General features: G+C 30.3%; 1 protein-coding gene across 1 annotated transcript; it reads right to left on the bottom strand.

Annotated features, from left to right (window-relative positions):
- Positions 1-2,087: 2,087 nt before the first annotated feature.
- LOC107453154 (cytochrome P450 2J4) lies at positions 2,088-24,694 on the bottom strand. Its single transcript, XM_043040156.3, has 9 exons — positions 24,250-24,694; positions 21,166-21,290; positions 18,852-18,958; positions 16,843-16,995; positions 12,707-12,861; positions 8,694-8,809; positions 5,561-5,816; positions 4,455-4,645; positions 2,088-2,384 (listed from the first exon to the last, which is right to left on the bottom strand). The coding sequence occupies exons 1-9, from the start codon at positions 24,459-24,461 to the stop codon at positions 2,209-2,211; spliced, it is 1,491 nt and encodes a 496-aa protein (XP_042896090.1). The 5' UTR covers positions 24,462-24,694; the 3' UTR covers positions 2,088-2,208.

The following is a 24,694-nucleotide window of genomic DNA, read 5'->3' on the forward strand; positions in this document are numbered from 1 at the left end:
TGCCATATAATGTTAGAGATTGGATCCTTCACTTATATCAGCTAAATTACCATTTTCGCCCTCAGATCCTTCGGCAGAAGCTGCAGATATCTCATTGGATGTTTCATCGCCATGTCATTTACAATTTCTGACCTTGGATGCAAACACTGGCTGTTTTCACCATAACTTAGATGAAGCTTCTAAGTAATGTTAATAAAAGTGACTAAATCCGATTTAGTTTTAAATGTTGCCCGTAAAATGAGATCTTTGATTACTACAGATGTAACTTCAAAGAAATACGATTTATTCATGTTGACCATTTCAATTTGCATTTTTTGCGTTTATCTAATTTAACGTAAAACGTTTTAACGTAATTTTGACCTGAATCGGAGCACGATCAATATCCAATCCAGTGCCCTCAAAGTTACTGATTTGTTATGGGAACATGAAGGATTTTGTGTGTAACAGGTACCATTTTCTTCACTGGCAGTCTTCGGTATGATAATTATACACCGGGCTATTTCCATGGAAACAGAAATTGCGAGACTGAGATGTTTTTTTAGACGGAGAACTTATCAGTTGGAATTGAGAACTCGTCTTGTGGATGTTACGTTGGAGTAATATGTGCTTGAGTAAGTGCGCGTTACGATATATCTCTTCTTCATTTGTGTTTTCTTTCATCTGTAAATAATTTTTCTTTGTATTCGTTCTTTAAAATAACTTAAAATAAAGCATGACAATATGTAATGCATTGTTGAATTTTTAAAATATCACTGTTCCATTTCTGTTTAAGAAAAATTCTAATTGTGTTTTCGATATTTCTTCAAGTATTTTGATAAAAAGTTAAGTTTTGCCCAGTTTTTAAGTATTATAATTAGAAGTTATTGTAACATAATCGTGTATTTAAAATATTTATTACATAATTTTCTTAAAAAATTTCAAGATTATAAAGTTTATGAAATTTCTTGTTATTTATCTCAAAATTATATAGTTCAGACAGTGTTCTTAATTAAACTTTGTTATTTCTTTCTTAATTAAACTGTGTTATTTCTTTCAACTCACGCATTTTTTTACAAAAAAAATTTTCGAAAAAAAATAATTATTTTTTTTAATGAGTATTAAAAATTAAACTAAATTTTTGATATTCTTTAACAGCGCAGAAATAAGTCTCCTTGAAAACTGAATAAGTGACAATCGTACAGTAGATATCAGTTTCTCTGCAGTCTGCACATTGACTTCTGTAACAGGTCATGCTTTTTTAACAATGGCTGTGATGGGTTAAAGCGACTTTCTAGTTTTACCTTGTACTTTTTTAGACATCGCAAATAAACAATTAATAAGAAACAAATTCTTTTTTAAAAAAATGTCAATTTCCAGCTGAATAAAAAAAAACTTTACTGATCTTCTTTGAAGTGAATTTCTGAAGTAGAATTATTTTATTTATCTATTTTTTTTTTAAATTATTATTTTTTTTCACTTTTTGATACCAGGATACCACGACTTTTAAATTGAACAGGCTCAATTCTAATTTTTGTCCAATAATGTGCCAATTTTGTCCAATAAAAATCCAGTAATATATATATATATATATCAAAATAAAAGCATAGAAAGCTTCAACTGAACTTTTTGTGTTATTCCTTTTCTGTAAATCTTTTTCTTAATTTATTATTCAAAATACGATCTTTCTCATATTTTAATATTCACATCCTGTCTTTTAATCTATTTTTAGTTCAAGTATGCATTATATATATATAATTTACATTTTAACGTTTATCCCTTTTCTAACTTGTGAGAAATATATTTCCCCACGACATATCTAATAGACCAATTATAATTACTAAGATTTCCCTAAAACAAAACATTTTACGGATTTACTTAACAAGATTTTCCCTAACTTTTATTGAAGAGCACGACGATTTTGTGTCACTTGGATGATTGTTCTCTCTTTATTAATTATGAAATAAATAGTGCGCCTTCTTTCTATGCCTAAGACCAGTTTTATCCTTTCTTTCGGCACCGATGTATATAAGCTGTAAATGTTACTAATTGCTCACAGATCAACATCTCATTTTATTGTAATAGATATTAAAAAAAGAAAAGAAGAGAAATGCGCTTTTGAAGTACTTTTATTAAACAATTATTATTAAAAGTGCTAACAGCGGATTAAAATAAGAGGATTTAAGATTTATCTTAAATCATTAGTTTTTTCATGCAACTTATATCCAACTATCATCTCTCAATGAAGCACAGTTCCTGAGGATTCGGAATGAGACCAGCTGTAAATATATAATCCAGATCAGGTACTTTTCCAGGCGGAGGTTGGATGGAAAATTTCTGCATTATGGACACGAAATACAAGTAGACGGTCATTACAGCAATACCATCTCCAGGACAATTACGTTTCCCTGCAGTAACAAAAATAACATTGAAAATTATACATTCAAGTTGAATTCAATAATTCGAATGTTTTAATAAATTTATATAAAATGTTTAAAATAAAACAGTTAAAATATTTGGTTTCAAGACTCATTCATTCACAGAAATGAAATTTTAATGAAAACTCTTACCAAAATACATGCCAGTCTTTGTGAATGTAAGAAGTTTTAATTCATTTAGGGAAATTGATCAGTATGACTCTCAAATACTAAGATGCTTTTTTAAAAGAAAAAAATTGCTGAATTTTAATTCGTAAAATCTTGAATTTACGAAGGGAATCAAATGAAAAAGATTCTTGATTAAATAGAAATGATAAGATGGAAGCTTATATAAGCAAGTAAAATATATGTACTCACCCATTTTTTTAAAAGTTTTTAACTAGAATTTTTTTTACTATGACTTAGGCCGTTGCCAAGCAACACCTAGGCATCAGTACGGATCAATTCAGTAGTTCAACTTAACGAATATAAACTGCGCAGTAGAGGAAAATAAGAAAGATGTCACTAAATTCGAACGACTAAGCTGCGCAGTGGGGGAAATATGAAAGATGTGATTACGTTTGGACTACTAAAGGATCAAATTTCTTGTTAATGGTAACCCGTGCTGAGGCCTTCTCTCTTTTAGGAAATATTGTGCCAAATCGACAGGATTATTAGTTTAGAAGTTATAAGGGGTTTAATATTTAGAATATCTCAAGAGTGCAATTTTCGACTTATTTGAATCTCTGACGTTGCTATCTGGACAAGTGAGATACTGTTTCATATCGATTTTTTTAAATACTAAATTGAATAAAACTAAGTTGAAAGAACTAACAGTTTCTAGGTTACTTAAGCTTTATACATAAATGTATTCAAAAATAAAATCATACTCTTTACACATAAAACACTATAAACTATTTGTCTTAATAAATTACTTGAAGTAAAATTTGATTCTGCATGGAATACATAGGTAGCAAGTAACAATCCCTCACTTGTCTGCATAGTACGCTAGATGTAGAAATAAGTATAAGAGAAATATTTTTAATAAGTACATTATACCCTTATACTAAACCCCTTACAACTTCTAAACTGTCTCATAGATAAGTTCATAACAAATTTTACTTGCCAAGATTCTATCCTTTTTTACAACTTCTCCCTCTGTAAATTCAAGATGGGGAATAAAGCTCTTCTCAGAGGACCAGTCAGACTACACATATTTATATTTGATTTCATTTTATTTTATAGCCGTAGTTGAACAGCCGACCTAATTTTGGGTTTACGGCAGTCAACTTCGTAGCTTTGCCATATTGAGTTTAAGGCCACACATGAAACTCCTTGCCTTGCCTTCGTTTTTTGCTGATAACACTAAGGAAAAACGTAAAAACCTCTCATGGTTAGCTCGACAGCAAGCGTACAATCCGTCTACCACTGAAGATATTTTACATTAGCACTGTGGTCAGTGCGAGCCGGGAGCAGAATTCGTATTGCTGAGATTCGAACCTATATTACCTCGTTAGGAAGCGAACGTTTTATCTCCTGAGACAATGACCCTTTTAGAATTCTATTTTATAACAGGCGTTAAACAGCAGACCCAATTCTGAGTTTACGATCAATGTTCAACTACGTAGCTTTGTAATTTTTAGATCCAATCCAGAAGATAAGAGAATTCCTGGATCAAGCAAATCAATAAACAAGTCTTCGTAGAGCACTTTTTGGTGGAATTTATCCTCGTTTGCGGTACCACGAAAATATCCCACGGTTAGCCAGGAGACAACAAGATTCTGACCCAAGATCCCTCTACCACTGAGAATATTTTAAGTCAGCATTGTGGTCAGTGAAAGGCGGGAAAAGAATTCATATCAACCAGCTACCGTTGAAAATTCGAACCTGGGTTGAGCCATAGAGAGGCGAACGTTTTTTCATTGAAATGCGAAACCTCAGTCCCCTAAGCCACCGAGTCTCTAGGTATTCATATTGGAAACTTCTAATTCTAAGTTGAACGACTTTTAGAGACACTTAAATTGGCTTGATAAACAATACTTTAAAGTGAATAATTCTTACCAAATGAAAATGGTCCATATGCATCAACATTGTATAGCCTGACTGAGCCATCTTTATCAAGGAATCTGTCGGGTTGATATGCCATTGGGTTGTCAAAATATTTAGGATCATGCATCATTGCGTATCCATTGCAGATAATCTGAGCACCTTGTGGAATTTCATAGTTTTGAAAAGTAAAACTTTCCGTTACACTGTAAAACAATCGTCTGGATTTAAAATATTCATTGAAAATCTTTATTAAAACACAATATCATTAATCAGTCAATTTAGTACTTTCATGTGGCATGCCATAAATTCACTTGCGTGTATTTTACGCAATGCAGCTACTGCAGAATTATACGGATTAAATAGCTCTGTTATCTGATAATCAATGTTATGGCTCTGTTAGTTAATAATACTTGAAACACAATTCCTTTAAAGCAGTGTTTCCCAAGCTTATGACTTTAGTGTACCCTTTATAAATTTTTCGTAACGCTGTGTACCACTAATAAAAAAATGAATGTATTTTTTAAAAATATTTTTATTAACATATTTTAGTTATTAACTGTTAACTCTACAAAAAATAGCCAATAGAAAAATACGCAATCGTAAATTTTCATGACTAGCTTTGTTTTTAAATAAAATGTTTTGAAATTTTCGTTTGTTGCAAGATATTTCGCATAAGAACGCGTACCCCTGCTAAACTGTTCCCGTACCCCTGGGGGTACGCGTACCACACTTTGGGAAACACTGCTTCAAAGTAAATGGTAAGTTTATCCCGACGCTGCCACCAATTTAAATATAGCTGTAACGAATCAAGCTATATTAAAGAAACAGTTCTTTTTTATAAAAACACATTTACATTTACACAATTATTTGACAACCACACATAAACTAAACAAGTTAAATTGAATTGCCCGTAACAGGTTACTAATAACCTTACAAAATAAACGGGTTAGTGTAAACCTTAAATTCAAAACAAAAATTATTCTCTTCAAAAATCAACTCAAATAGTCTCGTGCTTGGTTATACGTTTTTTATTCATGCTTTTGCTAGCCAGAAAATTTTTAGATTTTATACCACTGATAATTAAATATATTTTACTATTTTAAGTATTAATGACTTACTATCGGGCTGGGAAAAGTCCACTTATTGAAGCCCACCGTAACATTTCCAATATCGATGCCAAAGTGTACGGTAGTTTCTGTTTGTCTTCGTAGTAAACCGTCCCATCTCTTCCGATTTCCCGGTCGATTTCTTCGCATACTTTTTTCTGGATTTCTTGGTTTTTGGCCATTAATAGAAGCAGCCAACCTACACTGGCAACTGTTGAGTCATGACCCGCAATTAATAGTATAAACATGTCACCAATGAGATGTTCAACTGAAAAAGGAAATATTTATGAATTTAATTTTATTATTATTTACATGTAAGCAGACACTTATATCGGCTTATATTATTACTTCAAAAGACTGAGGGGAATCGTAAATCGACTACGTCAACCTTCATCTATTAGAAGGTACCTCAAAATAAAATCATGTTAGCATGTCTTATATACTAGTGAATTGGCATTCAATATTTATAGTGGTAGTTACGCCACAAGACTTTCATATACATATAAAACACACACATATATATAAGTCGCAGTCAGTATTATTTACTGCGCATGAGCAGCAAGTACAAAGAACTCATAAAATAAGTTAAAAAACAATGATAGAGAAAACATGGAAAAAATATATAAATATTTTTAAAAGAAAAGAAAAAGAAAAAAATTTTGAAAATGAAATATTTTATGAAAGATATTAAGAGAAAAAATAAAAAGTCAAAAAACAAAATAAAGAAAATATATTATCTCATCAAAATTTCACATGTTTATATCAGCAAAAAGAGTGCTTTCTAATATTCTATTACAAAGCAAAATATATCTATACAACAGTGTGAGGAGTAAAAAAAAATTGAAACAAAATTAAGCGGGAAAATGCTAAATCAAACATATCAAGCAAAAAATAGAAAATAAAAAATTCAAGAAAATGCAGAATAAAACACAAAATGTAATATAAAAGCGTGTAGCGAATTCATATGTACTTCCACTTTCAAAATAATATTTCAAAATTAATTTAAAATATTTTTGTAACAAGTTAGCCAGATTACAAAATATTAAAATAGAAGCGCAAAAAGAGGATGAAGGTATCGTTTTATAACGAGTTCGATTTGTTAAGTTATCTTGGAAGTTATCTTATCCGAAACTGAATGTGCGGAAGGTAAAAATATAATACTGGATAATTCAATGAGGTTGAATTTCAATTATAAAATTTTAATATCAATTATTATTTTTTTTTTTCAAATTTATTAATAATTATAACATACAATTAACTAGATTTTATATAGAATTTAATTACATTAGTTGGATATCCATTGTTTTTTTTAATGAAATTTTTGATGAGTTCGTCTATTTGTTTTGTCGATAAATAAATAATTCGGAGGCATACATAATTGTTCTCTATTTCTCATTATTTTTCACTTGTGCCTCAAAGAGTTTTTTTACTCATTGGGAAAATAGTTCTAGATTTTTCACGTCCCCTCACTCTTCGACAAAATCAACTAGATCAACTTCATCACCATATTCCCAAATGAAGAATTTTAAAAGTCATAAGAAATAGGCTAACATAAGCATTTATAAAAAAGCATAATAAGATCAAATAAAAGAAAGCAGACGATAATTTTGAAACTTCTTAGAGTTTGGAGTCAGGCTCATTTTTATTTTCAACAGCATTGATTTCTATATTCTTTTTATGATTAACTTAATCGTAATCATCTTGACGGCAATTTTAATATTAGTTAAGAATACAGAAGAAGGAAAAGAATTTTGGGATTAAAAATAGCAGCTTTAATGAAAGTCTTATCAAGTGAGAAAAAAATTCAACAATGGGTAACTATTATTCAAAATTTTCTCTTTTTTAAAAATATTTTTATATTTTTTTCTAACATTATGCTTTGTTTTTAGTTTCTTATCTTTAATCACGGAATAAAAAATGAAAAGACTTTTTACATTTTTTTTTTTAAAGAGATGATAAGGGAAGCGTTTAATCCTTTCAGGGTGGCAAGAAATAAATATATGAACACACATATAATACGCCATTAAAATACCACAGACAACCATGCAAATATCTACAAATATCCAGATAACAGAACCACTAATAGAAAATCAGTACAAAAAAAAAAATTAAAAGAAGCAGGTAATTTTAGAGCGTCTTAAGTTCGTTGTTTCTTTGCTGAGACTTTTTTTAAAAATTTTTTTTGTTTTAAGGTATGAACTAACCCGTTTCGGAAATTGGATATGATATAAGCCTTTTGTTTTAATGCACTGATCTGTTACGGGGAATCGGAAATTTTTATGGATGCTATAGTTCTATAACGTTTAGCACAAATCCTGTTCTCTAAAATAGACTAAGAGGAAAATCCATTGGTCTAGGTATAGCGCTTATTAAAAATAGGAAAATATAGTTGGCATCATTCGCGAGTGGTTTTAGTTCTGTGTGCAGAAAGAAAAGAGCCCTGTTAAAATGTTCGTTTTAGATTTCAAAGAGTTTCCAAAAATTCAAGAACTTACATCCAAAATTTGCAAAAACATCTTCCATAATGAGAATATACGATAAGTTCTTATAGATTTATTCAATTCTAAACTTGAGTACCAAGCATGCTTGGGAACTAAACACTTGGGGTTCCTCGTTCGACTGACCACACAGTCGGAAGTCGGCCGGAACCTCCGAGAAAGGGAGGTTACGGCCCTTTTTCTATCTTCTCGGGGATTACGGATGGGCACAGTATTCCTTGGCCCTCTATTTACTGTCACGCCACTGAGTTTAGTTAAACTTTCTTTTAGTAATTTCTCAGTCGTTTTTTTTTTCCTGTTTTGTTTTGCCCAAAAAATAAGAAATTTTTAATTTCCTTTCCACTCTTTTTCCGTAATACTAGGATTTCTAGACAATTTAAGCCATCAAAACCTGTTTGATTGTGAGATGAAACATAGTGAAAGTGGAAGGCTGTGATTAAAAAGATATTCAAATATCGTCTGGCAATCAAACTGATTTTGATGTTATCAGGCTTTGATGTTAACCTTCCTTCAGCAATAATTCAATATGTTTCGATGATTTTAAATAAATAACATCCAAAATTTCGACCATTTTCTGATATTCTGTTTGAAAACATAAGTATGGCAGTCAAAAATGAAAATTTGGAGTCAGAAATAGAAAAAAATACCTGTAAATGAACTGTTGGTATCATCTTTTTTTTTATCTAGTTCGTTTAAGTAACAACCAATAAAATCATCCCTTGTAACTTCATTTTTCGAACGCATTCGGTTTTCCACCTCTTTTCTGAAAATTAAAATTAAATATTTTTATTTCAATTGGAGGAAAAATTTGATGAAAATAGAATGCGCTTATTAATAATTTTTTTAAAATATACGATCAAACTCGTTTAATACAAACCTTGCTTTAACGAGATCCCCTTTTTAACGAGAAATTTTTCAACAAATGTTTGGTTTTGCATTAACTTATATAAAATCCTGTTATAAAACGCGCTGTTTAAATACTTATAATCATCCACCTTTCTTCTTAACACTTTAATATTTACTATTTTAAGTTTTTATAAAAAGGATTTCAGACAACTTTTTTGTAATCCTTTGTTTGTTTTCTTACTTCAGTACATTTTGTAACATATTTTGAGTTCGAAAACTTTCTAGTCAGAACTTTCTAGTCCCTTTGACGCAGAGCGGTTGCTACTCTGCTACTGTCGGCTTGGTTTTTAACTAAGTCAACTGCGAATTATGGACATTGTGGATTTGAGTTTGGTGCTTGATTAAATTCAAGCCTCCTTTGCATGTCTACCAATTGGTGGTGCTCACAATCGAGACCAAATCGGGGGCTTGTGCTAATGATCTGCTCGTAGGCCACTGTCGTGGTGGTTTGTATTGGATTCAGCTATCTGAGCAACTGCTTGCGAATGGCTTGAGGAACTCAAATAAAAATTTATAACGAGCATAATACGGATATGTTAAGAGAGAGTCGCGGTAGCTCCGGGGTTTGAGCGTTCGCCTTCCACTGAGGTCTCAGGTTCGATTTCCAGCGGTATTTAACAGTCAAAAATATTTTTCAAAATTTCCAAAATGCTTTCTTTTAGAACTATGTGCAATGTAGTTTTCAGTCCCATATAGTTTATTAACTTAAAAATTTTTGATCTATCTAAAAATCAGGACAGAAGCAAACGTACTTCTTTCTTCTATGACTCTTCACGCGGTAATGGTGAAGGCATGTTAAATGTTACCCTAGATAGAGGGTAGTTCTCAACGCCACCTGTAGCCACATTTCTATCACCAATTGGTTTTGCTTTTTAGTACACAACTAAATTTTCCTTATTTCAAGTATCATTGATTTTAAATAATATAACTCTATGGAAACACATTTTAAAAATACAAATATAAACAAGATAAAAGCGTGGTTTTAGATAAATTTAGTAATACTGATTCAGTTACGTAGCACCAATTCAAATGTTCACGTTAAGGATTGAGCTTGTGAAAAATAATTAAACATTAAAGTACGTGCCTTAAAATATTAAATAGAATTGTCTACAGCAGAGGTTCTCAAATGGTGTTTCGTTGAAGCCTAGGGTTCTGTAGAAGGGTCACAGAGGTTCCGAGAGTTACATCTCTTTAACAAGTTATGGTTTTCGAAACCCGTAAATAGACTTATATTCAAGTACTAATTCTTATTTTATTTACACTGGTGTGCAAAACTTAAGCAACAAGTGCGTTTTTTGTCATAACTCTACGAGAAATCATCCGATTGACATGAAATTTGAATATGATGTACATTATTTTCTACTTAAACGATGGTAAAAGAATAATGGTGCAGAAATTAATATAAAGCTTAAAGTAGGGTATGGAACAAAAAAAGGCTTTATTTGACATATAGTGGCGTTACAAATGATTGCCTGAAGAAGCGTAAGTACAACTGGCATGTGTTCCCTAGTATGGGATATGCCCTCCCCTTACTGTAATTGTTGCTTGGCATCGTCTCTCCATGCTAAGCACCAGATTATCCAGGAGTTCTTGGGGTAAACGTCTTCATTCCTCCTTTAACGCATCTTTCAGCTGATGGGTGTTACCAGGAGGATACTGTCGTGTCGCAAGACGTCTCCCTAATGCAGCGTTCAGGACCTCTAGCAAATAAGCCACCTTTGTGGAGGCGTCTGGCCACTGTAAATCTTGATACTTGTCGTCCTGTGGCTGTGCACTGCACTGTTGCTGAGATATGGCTCTCGCTGACTGAAAACGGTTTCTTTTCGCCTGGAGGACAATGTAACGGTCATCTCTTGGTGTTGTTTTCCTTGGACGGCCACCACCAACCTTCCGAACAGCTGTACCAGTAGTTTTAAAGGCATTCCAAGCACGAGAAACAGCACTTTTGTTGATCCCGAACTCTTCGGCGACACTGGTCACACTACGCCCCTCCTCAAGCTTCCCAATCATTCTTCCTCGAGTAAAGTCGTCTGAATGATTTCTTGAAGACATGTTTCACAAAACAAATCACTTGCACTTGCAGCGAATGTCTATAACTACGGTGCTCTTTATCCTTATATCACAGCTTTGACCTGCGCGCTCCAACCCACAAGGTTCAAGTACACTTACATCACCTACGACGTTTCATTTCTAAAATTTGCATACAAATAATCTTTCTACTGAATTACGTGCATATTATACTGCAATTTCATGGCTATCTTATACTTTGTTGGGGAGCTGTGGGTGAAAAACCACTTGTTGCTTAAGCTTTGCACACCAGTGTAATATTTCAGTTATTTTAAGGAAATTATTTTATTGAAATGCTTAAAGAAAGAAATTTCAAAACAACTTTTTTTCTAATAACAATAGAATAAATGAAGCATGAAAAGGATAGATACATTTATAAAAAAATTTAGTACTGTTTTTCATCCAATAAAAATAATCAAATTTAACAGTGAAGAAGTATGTTTCTAGGATAAGTATTTCCAAAGTTCAATTTCTTTTCTTCTCGTTTTAATTTTAATGGAAACCACATTTTATCTCATTGATTTTCAGTTTAAGCATGAACTAAAATTAAATTTAGAATTAGACCAGATTCTAAAATTTAGAACTATCGTTTCAGACCTGTGAATTCAACTGTCTGGCAAAAAAAAAAAAAAAAAAAAAAAAAAAAAGTTTAAGATTATTATTGATCAAATGATGTGATGAAAAAAAAATCATTCTTCATTCATTCTTTTAATATTTTCAAAATAATTGAAAAAATTTAGCTAGTTGCGTATTTTTAAAATAATTAATAATCTTTTGTTAATTAATGTGTTCATTATTACTGAAAAAATTTATTCATTAAGTCTCAGGATTTCGCCAAAAGAATATCAACCATTTAGGGTTCCACAGCTAGAGAAAAAAAATGGGAACCGCTGGTTTAAAGTTTTATTTATAACAATATCTAATGTTAAACCAATGCAAAAAAAAAAAAATTCATTTTTCAAATATTTCTCCTGAACAGACAAATTAAAATTTTAGAACTAATTTTAGGATCGGGTCTAAAATTGCTCCGTATAGTTGACGCTGTAACGTATTCTAATAAGATCAGACTAGAATTGCATTACAAAGAAAAAACAATTTATTTAATTACATTTTCATCTATAACTCCATCAAACTTACTCTCCTTAAAATTTAAACATCACTGACTGACTGAGTAACTACGAGACACATGCGAGAGGAAATCACAACGTCCAAAATTCAGAATCTTATCACTTATGGTTCTGTAGTTATAGGAGGTTCGAAACAGGGTTCCGCAATCAGGATAGACAAAAATACTAAGTAAAAAAAAAGGGGGGGGGGGAAATTATTTTTATTTTTGAAAAGGTGGCTAATTTAGAATACCTAGCATGAGTAAAGTTGTACAAATACGTATACACTTTAGGCGTCTCAATATTGTTTAAGTTATTTGAAGCAAAAACACTAACTTTTTAATCAAGAGACTGGTGGGTTCCAAAATCTAGCTTTAAATGGAAAATAAAAGTTTGATTCAAAATCTAACTTTTCCTTAAAAAAACATGCCGGGATTCAAAGCGTGGAAGTGTACGGACAAATCAAAGTTCCCTTTCGCGGCATTCGAACGCTATTCAGGCATAGCAGTTAACTGGTAAGAATGTCAGAATAAAAAGTTTTTTTAAAAAAATATGTAATTGAAATCAATAGGTTTACTTACCCAATAAACTTTTCAAGTTTCTTGAGAATCACCATGAAATCTTTCATGCCTTTTATGTTCAAAGTTTCAAGAACTTTGAACGCCCCAGGAAACAAAATGTTTAGATTGACTGATACCATGTGTTTCATCATTTCTTTGCCAACTTTACACATTGTCTATGAAATACATCATTTATTATTAATCTATGAAATACATCATCTATGAAATACATCATATTAGTTACGACTTCTTATAAGTAGGGTAAACTAACCAGTGAAGGAACACTTAAGCTTCGCTTGCCTTTTAAAAAATCCTATTAATTTCAAAATTCGTAATTTTAGTTACATGACAGTGTCAACATATTTGTTACTAATTGCAAATTATGTAAAAAAAATTGTAGAGAACTTACATAATATTGTTTTAAAGTTTTGGAGGTTCAAATAACAAGTAGTAAGAAGACCAAGTGAAGGAACAGCTCTTACCAGCGAATGAACACCCAGTAAAGGAACACTTAATTTTGGTTATTTTTTAATGCTCTTTATGAATTTATAAGCCATACAAATATTTAAAAGAAAGTCTATTCTTGAAATTATAACATATAAATGCTTGGAAAATGTTAACTTTTTTTTGTAATCATGAATTAAAAATTAAAGTGTCAACATATTAACACATACTGTTCATTCACTGGGAAATCTATGCCCAGTAAAGGAACATGCCCGTTCCCTCACTGGTTAGAAGCTGTTTTTCGCATTTTTAGCATACTTTTGATGCGGAACATCACTAAAGGTACAAGAAAATTAAAGTTTTTCTTTCATTTTCATTAACTTAGAAAAAAAAACCAGTAAAGGAACACTTGTTCCTTCACTGGTTTTTCATCGTTTGGTAATCCAGTGAATAAACACCCCCTTATCTCAGTACTTTATTATGCTATGATGCTTAAAAAAATAAAACGTAACTTCAATAACTATATTTTGAATTCTCTTTTTCACAGTGAGAAAAATAAAACTATTACATGCAATTAATTCCACTTCAAACATATAAATACAAACACTCGCCTTATAATTTTTTCAAAGAAACAAGGTGTTGCAGAGATAATAACAAATTTAAAAATTTTTCCAGAGAAGTCTATTTGACCAGGTAATCCAAAACATTGTTAGATGATTTCCTATTGTTTGGCAGTAAGCTATTGTTACCAATCAATCTAAAGAAAAACTATCAAATTCTTATTTTTAATCAATATATATGAAATGTTCCTTCACTGGGTAGTGTTCCTTCACTGGTTGGTTTACCCTATCTAGAACAAAATTAACGAATCATGTCATGTCAGTATATATAGCGGGGATGCACAGCCTATGGCCCGTGGGCCAAAAAAGGCTCTCATAGTGCCCTCTAAACTGTCTAAAATATAATATAAAAAAATATAAAAATTATTTTTTAAGCCACGTTCTTTCACAGAGAGTTACTGATCTAGTTTAGAGCCTTTCTCAAAATATTAAAGTTTTAATAAGGCAATGAGTACAGAGTTTGCAAGAAAATGTAATTACTTATGAAATCGTACAAATGAAGAAAAAAAAGAGAAGGAAAAAATTTTCGCAAGATAAATAAGTAAAAAATATGTAAAATTTCAAAATTCTAGCAATTGTCATCATATTGAACATTAGAACATAAACTATAGAGTCTATCTTAGTACACTGCAGCGAAGCGTCATTAACTGATTCATCGATGATGATAAGTTGATCATGGCTATTAAGTGATGTGAATCTCTAATTAAAAATAAAAATTCAGGATCACAGCAAAGCTGTAATCATCAATATAGCGAAATCCATATGGCAGGATTAGGCTTTGACATCAGCGAGAAGGGATCGGAGCATCTTTACTAGTTCCTTATTGTGAAGATGTTCTTGCATCTTTTTGAAGATATTTAAATAGTCTTGTAGCTGAGTCGGCTCTTGTGGCTGAGTCTACTCTTAACCTTTACCCTTAGCACTAATTTCTTAATTAATTGATTTTCTTAACACCTTTTACCCTCAGCCCAAGTATCCAAATGACTTAATTTATTAAATTTAAAAAAATAATAATAATAAAACTTTACATGGCAGGTGTGTATATTTGGAGCTGAAGATTATGAAATTTAACACGAAACTGTGAGATCGTGGGTTCTATTCCAGCTGATGGCAGTTTTTTATTTTTATTTCTTTACACTGAAATTTTTTTTTCTTAGTTTTTAAAGTATTCATGTTAAAAACTAATAATTTAACAATTATTAAAAAAACTAGAAGGCTCCGCCCCTTGTTCACTTTGCTCACTAACCTTCGTAGTTGCTTCTCATTAATCAGTGCACAGATAAGAGGAAAAACGGTTTATTTCCATTTTTCTACACAAGAATTACGATTGCCATTTACATTTTGAAGATGAGTAAATTTAAGCAAATCAATAAAATTGGAAAATTGATACCTCCCGCAGAGTTATTTCTCAGTGAAGATAGACTCAAGGGATACAGCATTCGCCTCCGGATGAGGTGAACCGAGTTCGCTGGTCTATGATGGTGATGGCTGCTGGTCGATATGAATTCTACACCCGACTTGCACCGACCACAGTGCTGACCTAAAATATCCTCAGTGGTAGACGGATCATGGGTTAGAGTCCCCTTGCTGTCAGACTAACAGTGGGAGGCTTTCCTCTCCATGTAACTCAAATGCTGATTGGTTCCATCAAAACGTCCTCCACGAAGGCAAAAATTTCATCAAATACTTGATCCTGGAGTTTGTTTGCTCGATTGGGTTCAAAATTACACGGTTACGGAATTGAACATTAGTAGTCGAAACTCGAAATTGGGTGGGCTGTTCAATGACTGTTATGAAATAAACTAATAATTTGGCCGCAATAGCTTGGTTAGTAGGGTATGTACTCGTGAGAATGGGAGTTCGAATCCAGCCGGCCGAAGAATACCCATGTTTAAAATGGTGACTGGTGCATGTTAAATCTGTCTGGGTCACAAAGTCCAGTAAGTTCTTAACAAATCAATACCTCTGGGTACTGATCCAGGAGTTCCCTTGTCTTCTGCATTGAGTTCAAAATCACAAGGTTACGTAGTTAAACATGAGTAGTTGTAAACTCAAAATTGAGTCAGTTTTTCAATGGCGGTCATAAAAAGAATAAAACTAATAATCAAATTGTATTTTCTTGTATTTCTTTTTAACTCCTTGCGTATTTTCTACACTCCTTCATAATTTCATGTTTCTAAGTCTATAGATTTTGAGCAACAAAGCAAAATGTAACGTAAACGAATGTTTTTAGTAATTTAATGTTAATACTCAACAATAAAAAGAATGACAGTTTTCCTCATGTGTATATAAATAGAATTGAACTTACTATAGTATAAGGGCCCCATCTTTTTCAGTAGCTTGGGGCCCCGCCAAGCTTAAATCCGGCCCTGGTGTTCGTGTAGTTTTTAATCTGACAGATAATAATAAAAAAAAAAGAAAACATAAATCATGTATGTTTGGAATATTATTTTACTGTTTGGAATATTACAATTAATTTTTAATCATATATAGATTGCAATTCAATTGTCTTAATCATATTGATGATTGTATTATTTTATGCTTTGATTGAAAGCATCTTCCTCAGAAATAAATTTTTTAAAACCCTGTGATTAGTTGAATTTTTTTCCAAAAAAGTACGTATTTTTCCGTCATGAGATAGTACATACGTATTGTATAACTTTATTTTTACAACAATCAATAACACATTTTCCCATCAACTACATCATTTCAGATTCTGTAGGTTGTAGTTCTTTTTCTTTTTTTCTTAAAATAAGACTTGCAACGTAACTCTCTTTATTAAAAAAGTTGAACTTTTAAACAGAAAATTACTGTTTAACAGAGAATTATGGGGAGATACAGTGAATTGCTTTTGGTCTAAAAATCAGAATGTAAATCTGGTTCCTTAAGATATTTCAGTATAGTATCATAAATTATTTCTATATTTCATTACAAAATCGTAAAAAAAAAGCACGTTATGTTTAACTGAAATTAAATGGAAAACGTTTTCATTCTATATAATATTTAAATGACAATTTTTACTTTAACTCACAGCCCAGTATTTTTTGACCAAATCATTTCTCTACATCTATATTTATAAAGAGGCAATTTTACTTCGATTTCTTCTTTTTCAGTTTCTTCATCCAAATGTCTACCGAAAAGTAGAGATAAACTGTTGGTGATTTGAGATCTTGATAATAATGGCTCAAAGAAAAATGGTTTCCCATTTTTATCTTTCAATTTATTTACAAGTTTATTTGCATCTTCCTAAGAGAAAAATGGGAAAAAAATTATTTAACTTTTTTTAATATGTTCCAAATATATATTCTAAATGAAAATATGTATTAAAAATGAAAGGAATAATATTTTAGAAAGAACTATTAAAATGACTATTATATAACATCTCTAATTAGATTGATTGTATTGTACATATGAAGTAACAATTATCATAATTTAATTAAAAGAAATAAAACAACACTTCTTTTAAAACTTTAAACTCTCTAAATCAAACAACTGGATTTAAAAAAATTACTTTGAGACTCTTGATAAAACAAATGGATTTTTAAAAATTACTTGCTTGTAAAAAAAAAAAAATTGCTCATGATAAAACAATCGAGATTTTTAATGCATGAGTTTTGATTCCTTATAGCTCTATAGTCCAAGCCAGAGGCTGAACTACATGATTTGAGTGGAATAAATCAATCAATTGTCGTTCCCATCATTCCTATTTGACGATTCGTGTTCCTATTGGTTGTAATCTGTTATTAATTGATGATGTCTGTTCTGAATTGATGATCATAACAGCATGGCATCAATTTTGGTGTTATAACATTTAAATAACTAGTTTTAAAAAAAAACTTTTAAGAAAAATTGGAACCTTATTCTTAACTTTAATTCATAAGTAATATTTCGCGAACCCCCTAGATTTGTGAAAAGTATAAGGACATAAGTTGAAGATTAAACTTCGTTGCCTGAATCATGCTTAACACAGTTAATTCATGAATTAATTTAAAAATTAATTCATGGATTAATTTTTAATAATTAATTCATGAGTTATGTTAATTCAAGATGTTTGACATGGGGTCAAAATTCCATTTTAATAAGTGAAAACAATAAATAAAACAAACAAATAAATAAAACTGAATTATGCTTTTCAGAGTGGTAATTTGTGAATCTAAGATGCCAGATTGTCCCAAAATCAGGATTTTGATTAATGAAAATACATAAGTAGATATATAAATAAATCTGATGTTCGCAACAAAAGTGTATAAGTCAAAGCTGGAATGGGTTGATTTGAATAAAAAATAACAAATTATTTGTCCATTTTATTTTACCAACAAAGTCTCAAAAGCTTTTTGGACGTACTACGAACTGTTTTGCAAGTTAAGAATAAGGGTGCAATTTTCAAAAGTGTTATTAATAACATATTTAATGAAGTACGGAGAAATGCTCAATGTGTCAAAAAATCACAAAGGATTAAAAAAAAATCGTTAAATAAAAATTATAGGAGCTGAAAATTGAATTGTAATGTTCTCTGCCTGCATTCTGCTTAGAAACAAGATAATTTATTCTCATCAAACTTCAAAAGTGTAAAGTTCGTCAATAGCATATATATATATACATATACATAATATAAAAAATACATAATATATATATACATAATATAGAATAATTATTAAAAATACTAAAAACTTAATGCTAAAAATATATATATAATTGCAGCAACAATGTGGCGTAGCCTGAAGATGCAATTAACAAACCCTTGTACATAGATTTCATTTAGAAAGCTGTGTCTGAAATGGAGTAGAATAGTATATTACTTCCAGGGACTAATATAGGGGTAATATAGGGGTATAATACAGGGCCTTTATATCTATGATTACTTCTTAGTTTTTAGTCAATAGCGCCATCTGGTGTCGCAACCGAATCCGTTCCAAATCTTCATCCGTTTGTCTTTAATTGATTTTTAAAATCGTCGGTCATTTAAGAGTTGTTGGTTAGAAATAAATTACAAGATCTTATTTTTACAGTAACTTAATAGTAAGAATTAAATAGAAACTACTTATTAATTCCTTCATTTGTATATCAAACACAAAATAATTAGAATTTTGACTCTATTTCACCTGTATCATTGTTTCCCAAAGTCCTTTTCCAAGTCCCAAATTCCTCATAGTGTGCATAGTGAATCGACGCTGCTCTTTCCACTCCTCTCCATTTAATGAACCTAATCCTAAAAATATATATTAATCTTATAGTTTTTATAAACTAAATGAATTTCTTTTATTCTTATTACTGGTTCGTTTACATACGAACTCGCTTTCTTGTCTGAGTCGCTTTCTTGTCTGAGATTATTTCTATTTTATTTACTGAGGTGTATTTTTCTCTAGTTCGTACGACTTTCCATGAATGAGAGGTTGATCGAATGCCGAGAGACGATATCCAACCCCTTACCAATACCGCGCATGTAATTGTATTTTATTTTGGAACCATGTTTAAATAAAATTAAATTAAAATTGTCCGATCAAAACAATCTAAAATGCAAACAATCGGGCAGCGGTAAAATTATCAAAAGTTGATCGGTCCTCGGTGATAAAAAGGTTGGAGAGCATTAAGCTAAAGCACTTAAATCTTTGGTAAGAAGCTATGCGTTTGTAGACCAAGTTTCAAACATTTTCAAACCAATATAATCAGAATTTTTATCGTAAAATTAAATTTACTGTCAAAAAGAAATTTCGATAATTTTACGACTAAGTGGTTAAAATTGAGTGAAATTCCATGTCCGGCGACAAGACATATTTCAGTCCTTTCCTGACCGTTACTCTGTCAGAATGTATAGTCACATTACGTATGGCAAAGATGATTTATCGTGAATCACAATTTTGACCTAGAATTCTTATATTTAGACTAGACCTCAGGGCCCGATCGAATGGCTATATAAATTTCAATCATTTCCTGATTGCACAAAGCAGTAATTTATCGGTAAATTACCGACACCAGGAAATTTATTGTCAATCATAATTCCGACCCCTGTCTAACTGACGACAATACAAGTTTCAATCGTCTCCGAACACAAGTAGAGTTTATTGCCTTTAAGGGATTGTCAAACGTAATAACTCAGTGGTTAAAAGCACTCAGCTTTCATTGCGAAAGACATGGGTTCGGTCCGCAGAGCATTCCAGCTTCAGATTAATAGACACCAGCTTGCATTAGTAAACAAATAACACAAAAAGTGTAATTTGACCAGAAATTGATATAAACAGGCTATCGTAGTCATGGTAATGGTTAAAGGTTAGCTTTGCCCCGACTATAGTCAAATTATGTCCGGACGAAGTAGCAAGAGGAGCAACCGTTTGATCAATTATTAACCCTTTTGACGCAGAATTTTTATTAGACATATAATTATTTTGTATTAATTTAGATCAAAATAAGTGAAAAATATTATATTTAGTATTTGATTAATTTACAGTTATGAAATGTAACATGAGACGAAATACAACATGAGACATCTTTTTTTGCGCTAAAGGTAAAATTTTCCCAAAATGGCTCACTTTTAAACAATAATTTTTCAAATTTGCAGTTGTTTAGACTTAAAAGAAATAGTTATTCCTCGTTGAAATTTCTTTCATTTTCAAAATCAATCGTTGATAAATTTTAGAAAATGAATGAAAAAAAAAAAAACTATTTTTTTTTTTTTGGATTTTATATTTTAGTTCAAATATAATCCCAATAATCTAACAGATTTTTTCAATAACTATTAGATTGTTTTTTTATAATAAAAAAAATACTAAAATTCATTTTTAATTGTAATGAACGCCAGGAAAAAATATATGGAAAAAATATATATGAAAGGGACACCTGTGTCTGCAACAAGGGATTAAAACACCTCTAAACTTATTTCCAATTTCTTTCATTTTCAAAATCAATCGTTGATAAATTTTAGAAAATGAATGGAAAAAAAATTAACTACTTTTTTTGGATTTTATATTTTAGTTCAAATGTAATCTCAATAATCTAAAATATTTTTTTAACTATTAGATTGTTTTTTTATAATAAAAAAATACCAAAATTCACTTTTAATTGTAATGAACGCCAGGAAAAAATATATGGAAAAAATATATATGAAAGGGACACCGGTGTCTCATCTGCGACAAAAGATTGAAACACCTCTAAACTTATTTCCAATGAAAATTAAAAAGCTATAATCTTGCTACATCTACCACACATCTTGCAAATATATAAAATTTTCTTAAAAAGCAAAAAGTAACGAATTTTTCTGTAATTTGATTACAGGCTTAACTATATGGAGTGATTCTAATTTTAGTATCATTATATAGAGTGCAACTTAAATTACTTCTGATTAAAGCGAAAGAAAAAACATAAATAAAATGGACACCAGTGTCCCATCTGCGTCGAAGCATTAAAAGTAAAATTAATTACCTCCTTTTCCAACCAGGAAATCAAATGAATGAGGGGTCCTTGATAAAGTGTTTGGCAGATTCAAAATATCCTTAATCATGTGATATTCTGTAACACATACAATTAGTTGCGGGCCAGTATAGAAGCTAGAATAAATATTAGATGACTTTAACAGTCTAGAACAAAACGATGACTTTAACAGTCTAGAACAAAACAGTTATCAGGGCCCCATAAAAAATTCAATTCTTTTTAGCTAAACCGAAGGTTCCCAAATGGTGTTCCACTGAACCTTAGGGTACCGTGGAACAGTTAAAATGGTTCCAAGAATTAAGTTTTTATTTTAACCAGTATTGATTTTTGACACCTGTACTTATATTTAGATCCAATCAATTATCCATTATTTAATTAATATTTTGGTTGCCTTTTTGAAATTATTTATGGTAATATGCCAATAAAAAAGTATTGGCAGTTTTGTTTTTAAAAATATATAATTTTTCTATAAACAATATAACCAAAAAGTTATAAAAAGAACATGTTTGTATAAAACATTGCACTATTATTTCCTATCGCACTTTTCATATCAAAATAAAATAACTACATTTACTAATAAATTAATATGTTTCCCTAATAAACATTTTCAACTTTAATAGTACTTCTTTTTAGTTTTAATTTCAAAGAAAGCCACAATTCTGCTAATTTTATTCATTTTTAGCTTATGTATATATACTAAAAACAACTTCATAACTAAACTAGATGCAGCTCTAGGACTGTTAATTTAACTCTCGGACCTGAAACCTAATTTAAGATTATAATTAAAGATAAATTTCAGTCCCCTTATTAAGTATTTTTACAATAAAGTCTTTTATTGGTTAATCATTTAGGTTTCCATGGCCGGAATAAATCAAGAACAGCCGATCTATACATTATTTATTCATTAGAAAATTAAAAGTTTTTACACACAGCAGTGCACAGTGGGCCAGCATCCAAGGTTTCGTGGCCAAAATTAGTATTTCGATAAAATTTGTTTCAAAATTTGGGATTTTTTATTTAGGGGTTTTTATGTGCTGGTAAATTGAATTCATAGTTAAAATTTTGAAATACACTAAAAATACCCAAAAAAACAAAATGGCGGCTGAAATATGGCGAGCAAAAATTAAAAAAATAATATAGTACGTTTAAATAATTAAATATAGCAATGAAAATATAATAATTTTCGTAATTTTATATTAAAATTGAAAAGAAAATTATATTTCCGAAGTAATATTACAAAATAACGCGAAAACATGAAGAAAAAAACCTACTTTTTGATTTTTGGTATATTTAGTTCACCTTTGCAATACGGGCAAAATGGGGAAGGTTTTTTCGAAAGAAGAAACATCAAAGAAGACAACAAAAATAAGTTTAGCTAATTACATCGTGGTACTTTTGTCATTCAAACATTGTAAAATGTCAAATGATAAGATATAAACTATAAATTTGTCAAGAGTATTAACTAATCCAACAAATTGAAAAATTGTACTATAATTTCAGATTAATTACTCTGATAAAAATGTAACAGTAAGGTGAAATTCTTATGTATATTTCTGAAAAAAAAATTTAAAAGTTACATTTAAAAATAAAAATTTAACATATCATTGAACTCTAGTCGGTCCAAAAAGTAAATTATAATGTTTGGAATGATTATGAATACTTAATTTGGGCTATATTAAAACTGCCTACACATATTTTAGTTGAAAATTTAATTGTTGACTTTTGGCCAAAGATCATGGTCTTCTGGCCCACAGTGCAGTGGCGTGCAGAGGGGTGAAAGGGCAACGACTCGAGTTATCCAACCTAATCAAGGACGTCCATTAGGCTACTACTAAAAATCTTGAATCTATTAACTTTTATTTAAGCTGTAATTTAATTTGTGATTTAAAGTTATTTTTAAAGTTAAGATATTTCTTTAAATTGCAATTAGAATTCAGTGGCGTACCGAAAGAGTAGGGATGGAATCTCTTTAATTTTTACTCAAATTGTTATTTAAAGCTTTTTTTAAAGTTAAAATATTTTTTTAGGATGTTACTACAATGCAGTAGCGTGACGAAAGGGTAGAGAAGGGAGCTCCTTAATTTTGAATTAAAAGTTATTGTTTTAAAGTTATTTTTGAAAGTTAAAATATATTTTGTAAGTTGTTATTAAAATGCAGTGGCGTAACGAAAGGGTAGAGAAGCCTTTTCATTTTTACATAAAACTTGTTATTTAAAATTAGTTTTTTAAGATTAAAATATCTTTTACGTTGTTATTAAAATGCCTTGGCGTAATGAAAGTGGGGCTAAGGGGCTATATGGCCCCAGGCATCTAGCTAAAAATTAAATCCAATCGGATAATTAGAACTTTATAACTGAGATATTTGTATTCTTTTTAGAATGATAAATTATTCATTCTTACTCGATTTAATTAAATGAATTAGATATGCTTATACAAAATTTAAAAATATACGGAAAAGAAAGTTAGAACTTTCCAACTAAGATAATGGTATTCTTTCTGCAATTTTTATATACTTATTTGTATGAATTAGATATCTTAATGAATATATATCAAAAGGTATATAATATAAAAAAGCAGTTTCATAAATATGTAACAAAAATAGCCTTGAGAAGGAAAAAAAACTTTTAAAAGGAAATTTTAAAAGATAAACACATAAGAACTTTCAAATTAGGACAGTAGTATTCTTTCTACATTTATTTTAATGTGAATAGGATATGCTAATAAATATATGCTGAAATATGAGGTTTAACAGTTTTTTAAATAAGCATGAAAAAAAAATAGCTTTAAGTGGGGGAAAAAAATTTGAAGGGTAAATTTAAAAATCCAAGTATTAGAACTTTCAAACTAGGACATTTGTATTCTTTCAAGAAATAATAATATAATATAAGATAAATAATGCATTCTTTCTAGATTTATTAAAATGAATTAGACATGATAATAAACGTTTGTAAAAGTGTATAAAAAGTCAGTTTTAGAAATATAAATTTTTCTTGAATATTAAAAAAGATTAAAATTAGAACTTTTAAAACGAAGATATCTGTATTCTTTATTTAAATAAATAAGAGATAAACTTACCTAAATATGCCGCCATATTTATTACCTAAATCTTGGAGTGTTAGGTTAGGTTTTTTACCCAGGAAGAATCCGTAACCAATTAACGGTAAACCAATAGGTCCTGGGGGATAATTTCTAGATCGAAACCATCTGTAAATTATACTACATAATATTAACGAAACAATAAACACTCCCAGTGTTTTCGTAACATAATCAATATGAAAAAAGAACATTTTCAAAGTTTCATAGGACAGTTTAAAATGGCTTCAGCATTGTCTTTAATGGGAAACCAAATAATAAGGTTTTTTCTTTTTTGATATTAAAACTTTTTTTATCAAAAAAAATATCCAGAACAAATTTATCTATTACACCTCTCCTTGTCAATCTAACACGCACTATCAGAAATATATGACAGTATTTAGAAGCGATTATAATGACCTTCGTGGATTGAAGGCTGTTTACGTAA

Source organism: Parasteatoda tepidariorum, chromosome 8 (assembly GCF_982258835.1).
Source record: "Parasteatoda tepidariorum strain Cologne lab strain chromosome 8, Ptep-v5.0, whole genome shotgun sequence".
Classification (NCBI taxonomy): Eukaryota; Metazoa; Arthropoda; class Arachnida; order Araneae; family Theridiidae; genus Parasteatoda; species Parasteatoda tepidariorum.

What these genes read in the sequence shown, in the direction of transcription:
- LOC107453154 (XM_043040156.3), bottom strand. Translation starts at nt 24,461, where the DNA reads ATGTTCTTTTTTCATATTGATTATGTTACGAAAACACTGGGAGTGTTT. An exon ending in TTTCCTGGTTGGAAAAGGAG is followed by an intron (nt 18,959 to 21,165) that starts GTAATTAATTTT and finishes ATATATTTTTAG; the next exon opens with GATTAGGTTCATTAAATGGA. An exon ending in TACCAACAGTTCATTTACAG is followed by an intron (nt 5,817 to 8,693) that starts GTATTTTTTTCT and finishes TTCCTTTTTCAG; the next exon opens with TTGAACATCTCATTGGTGAC.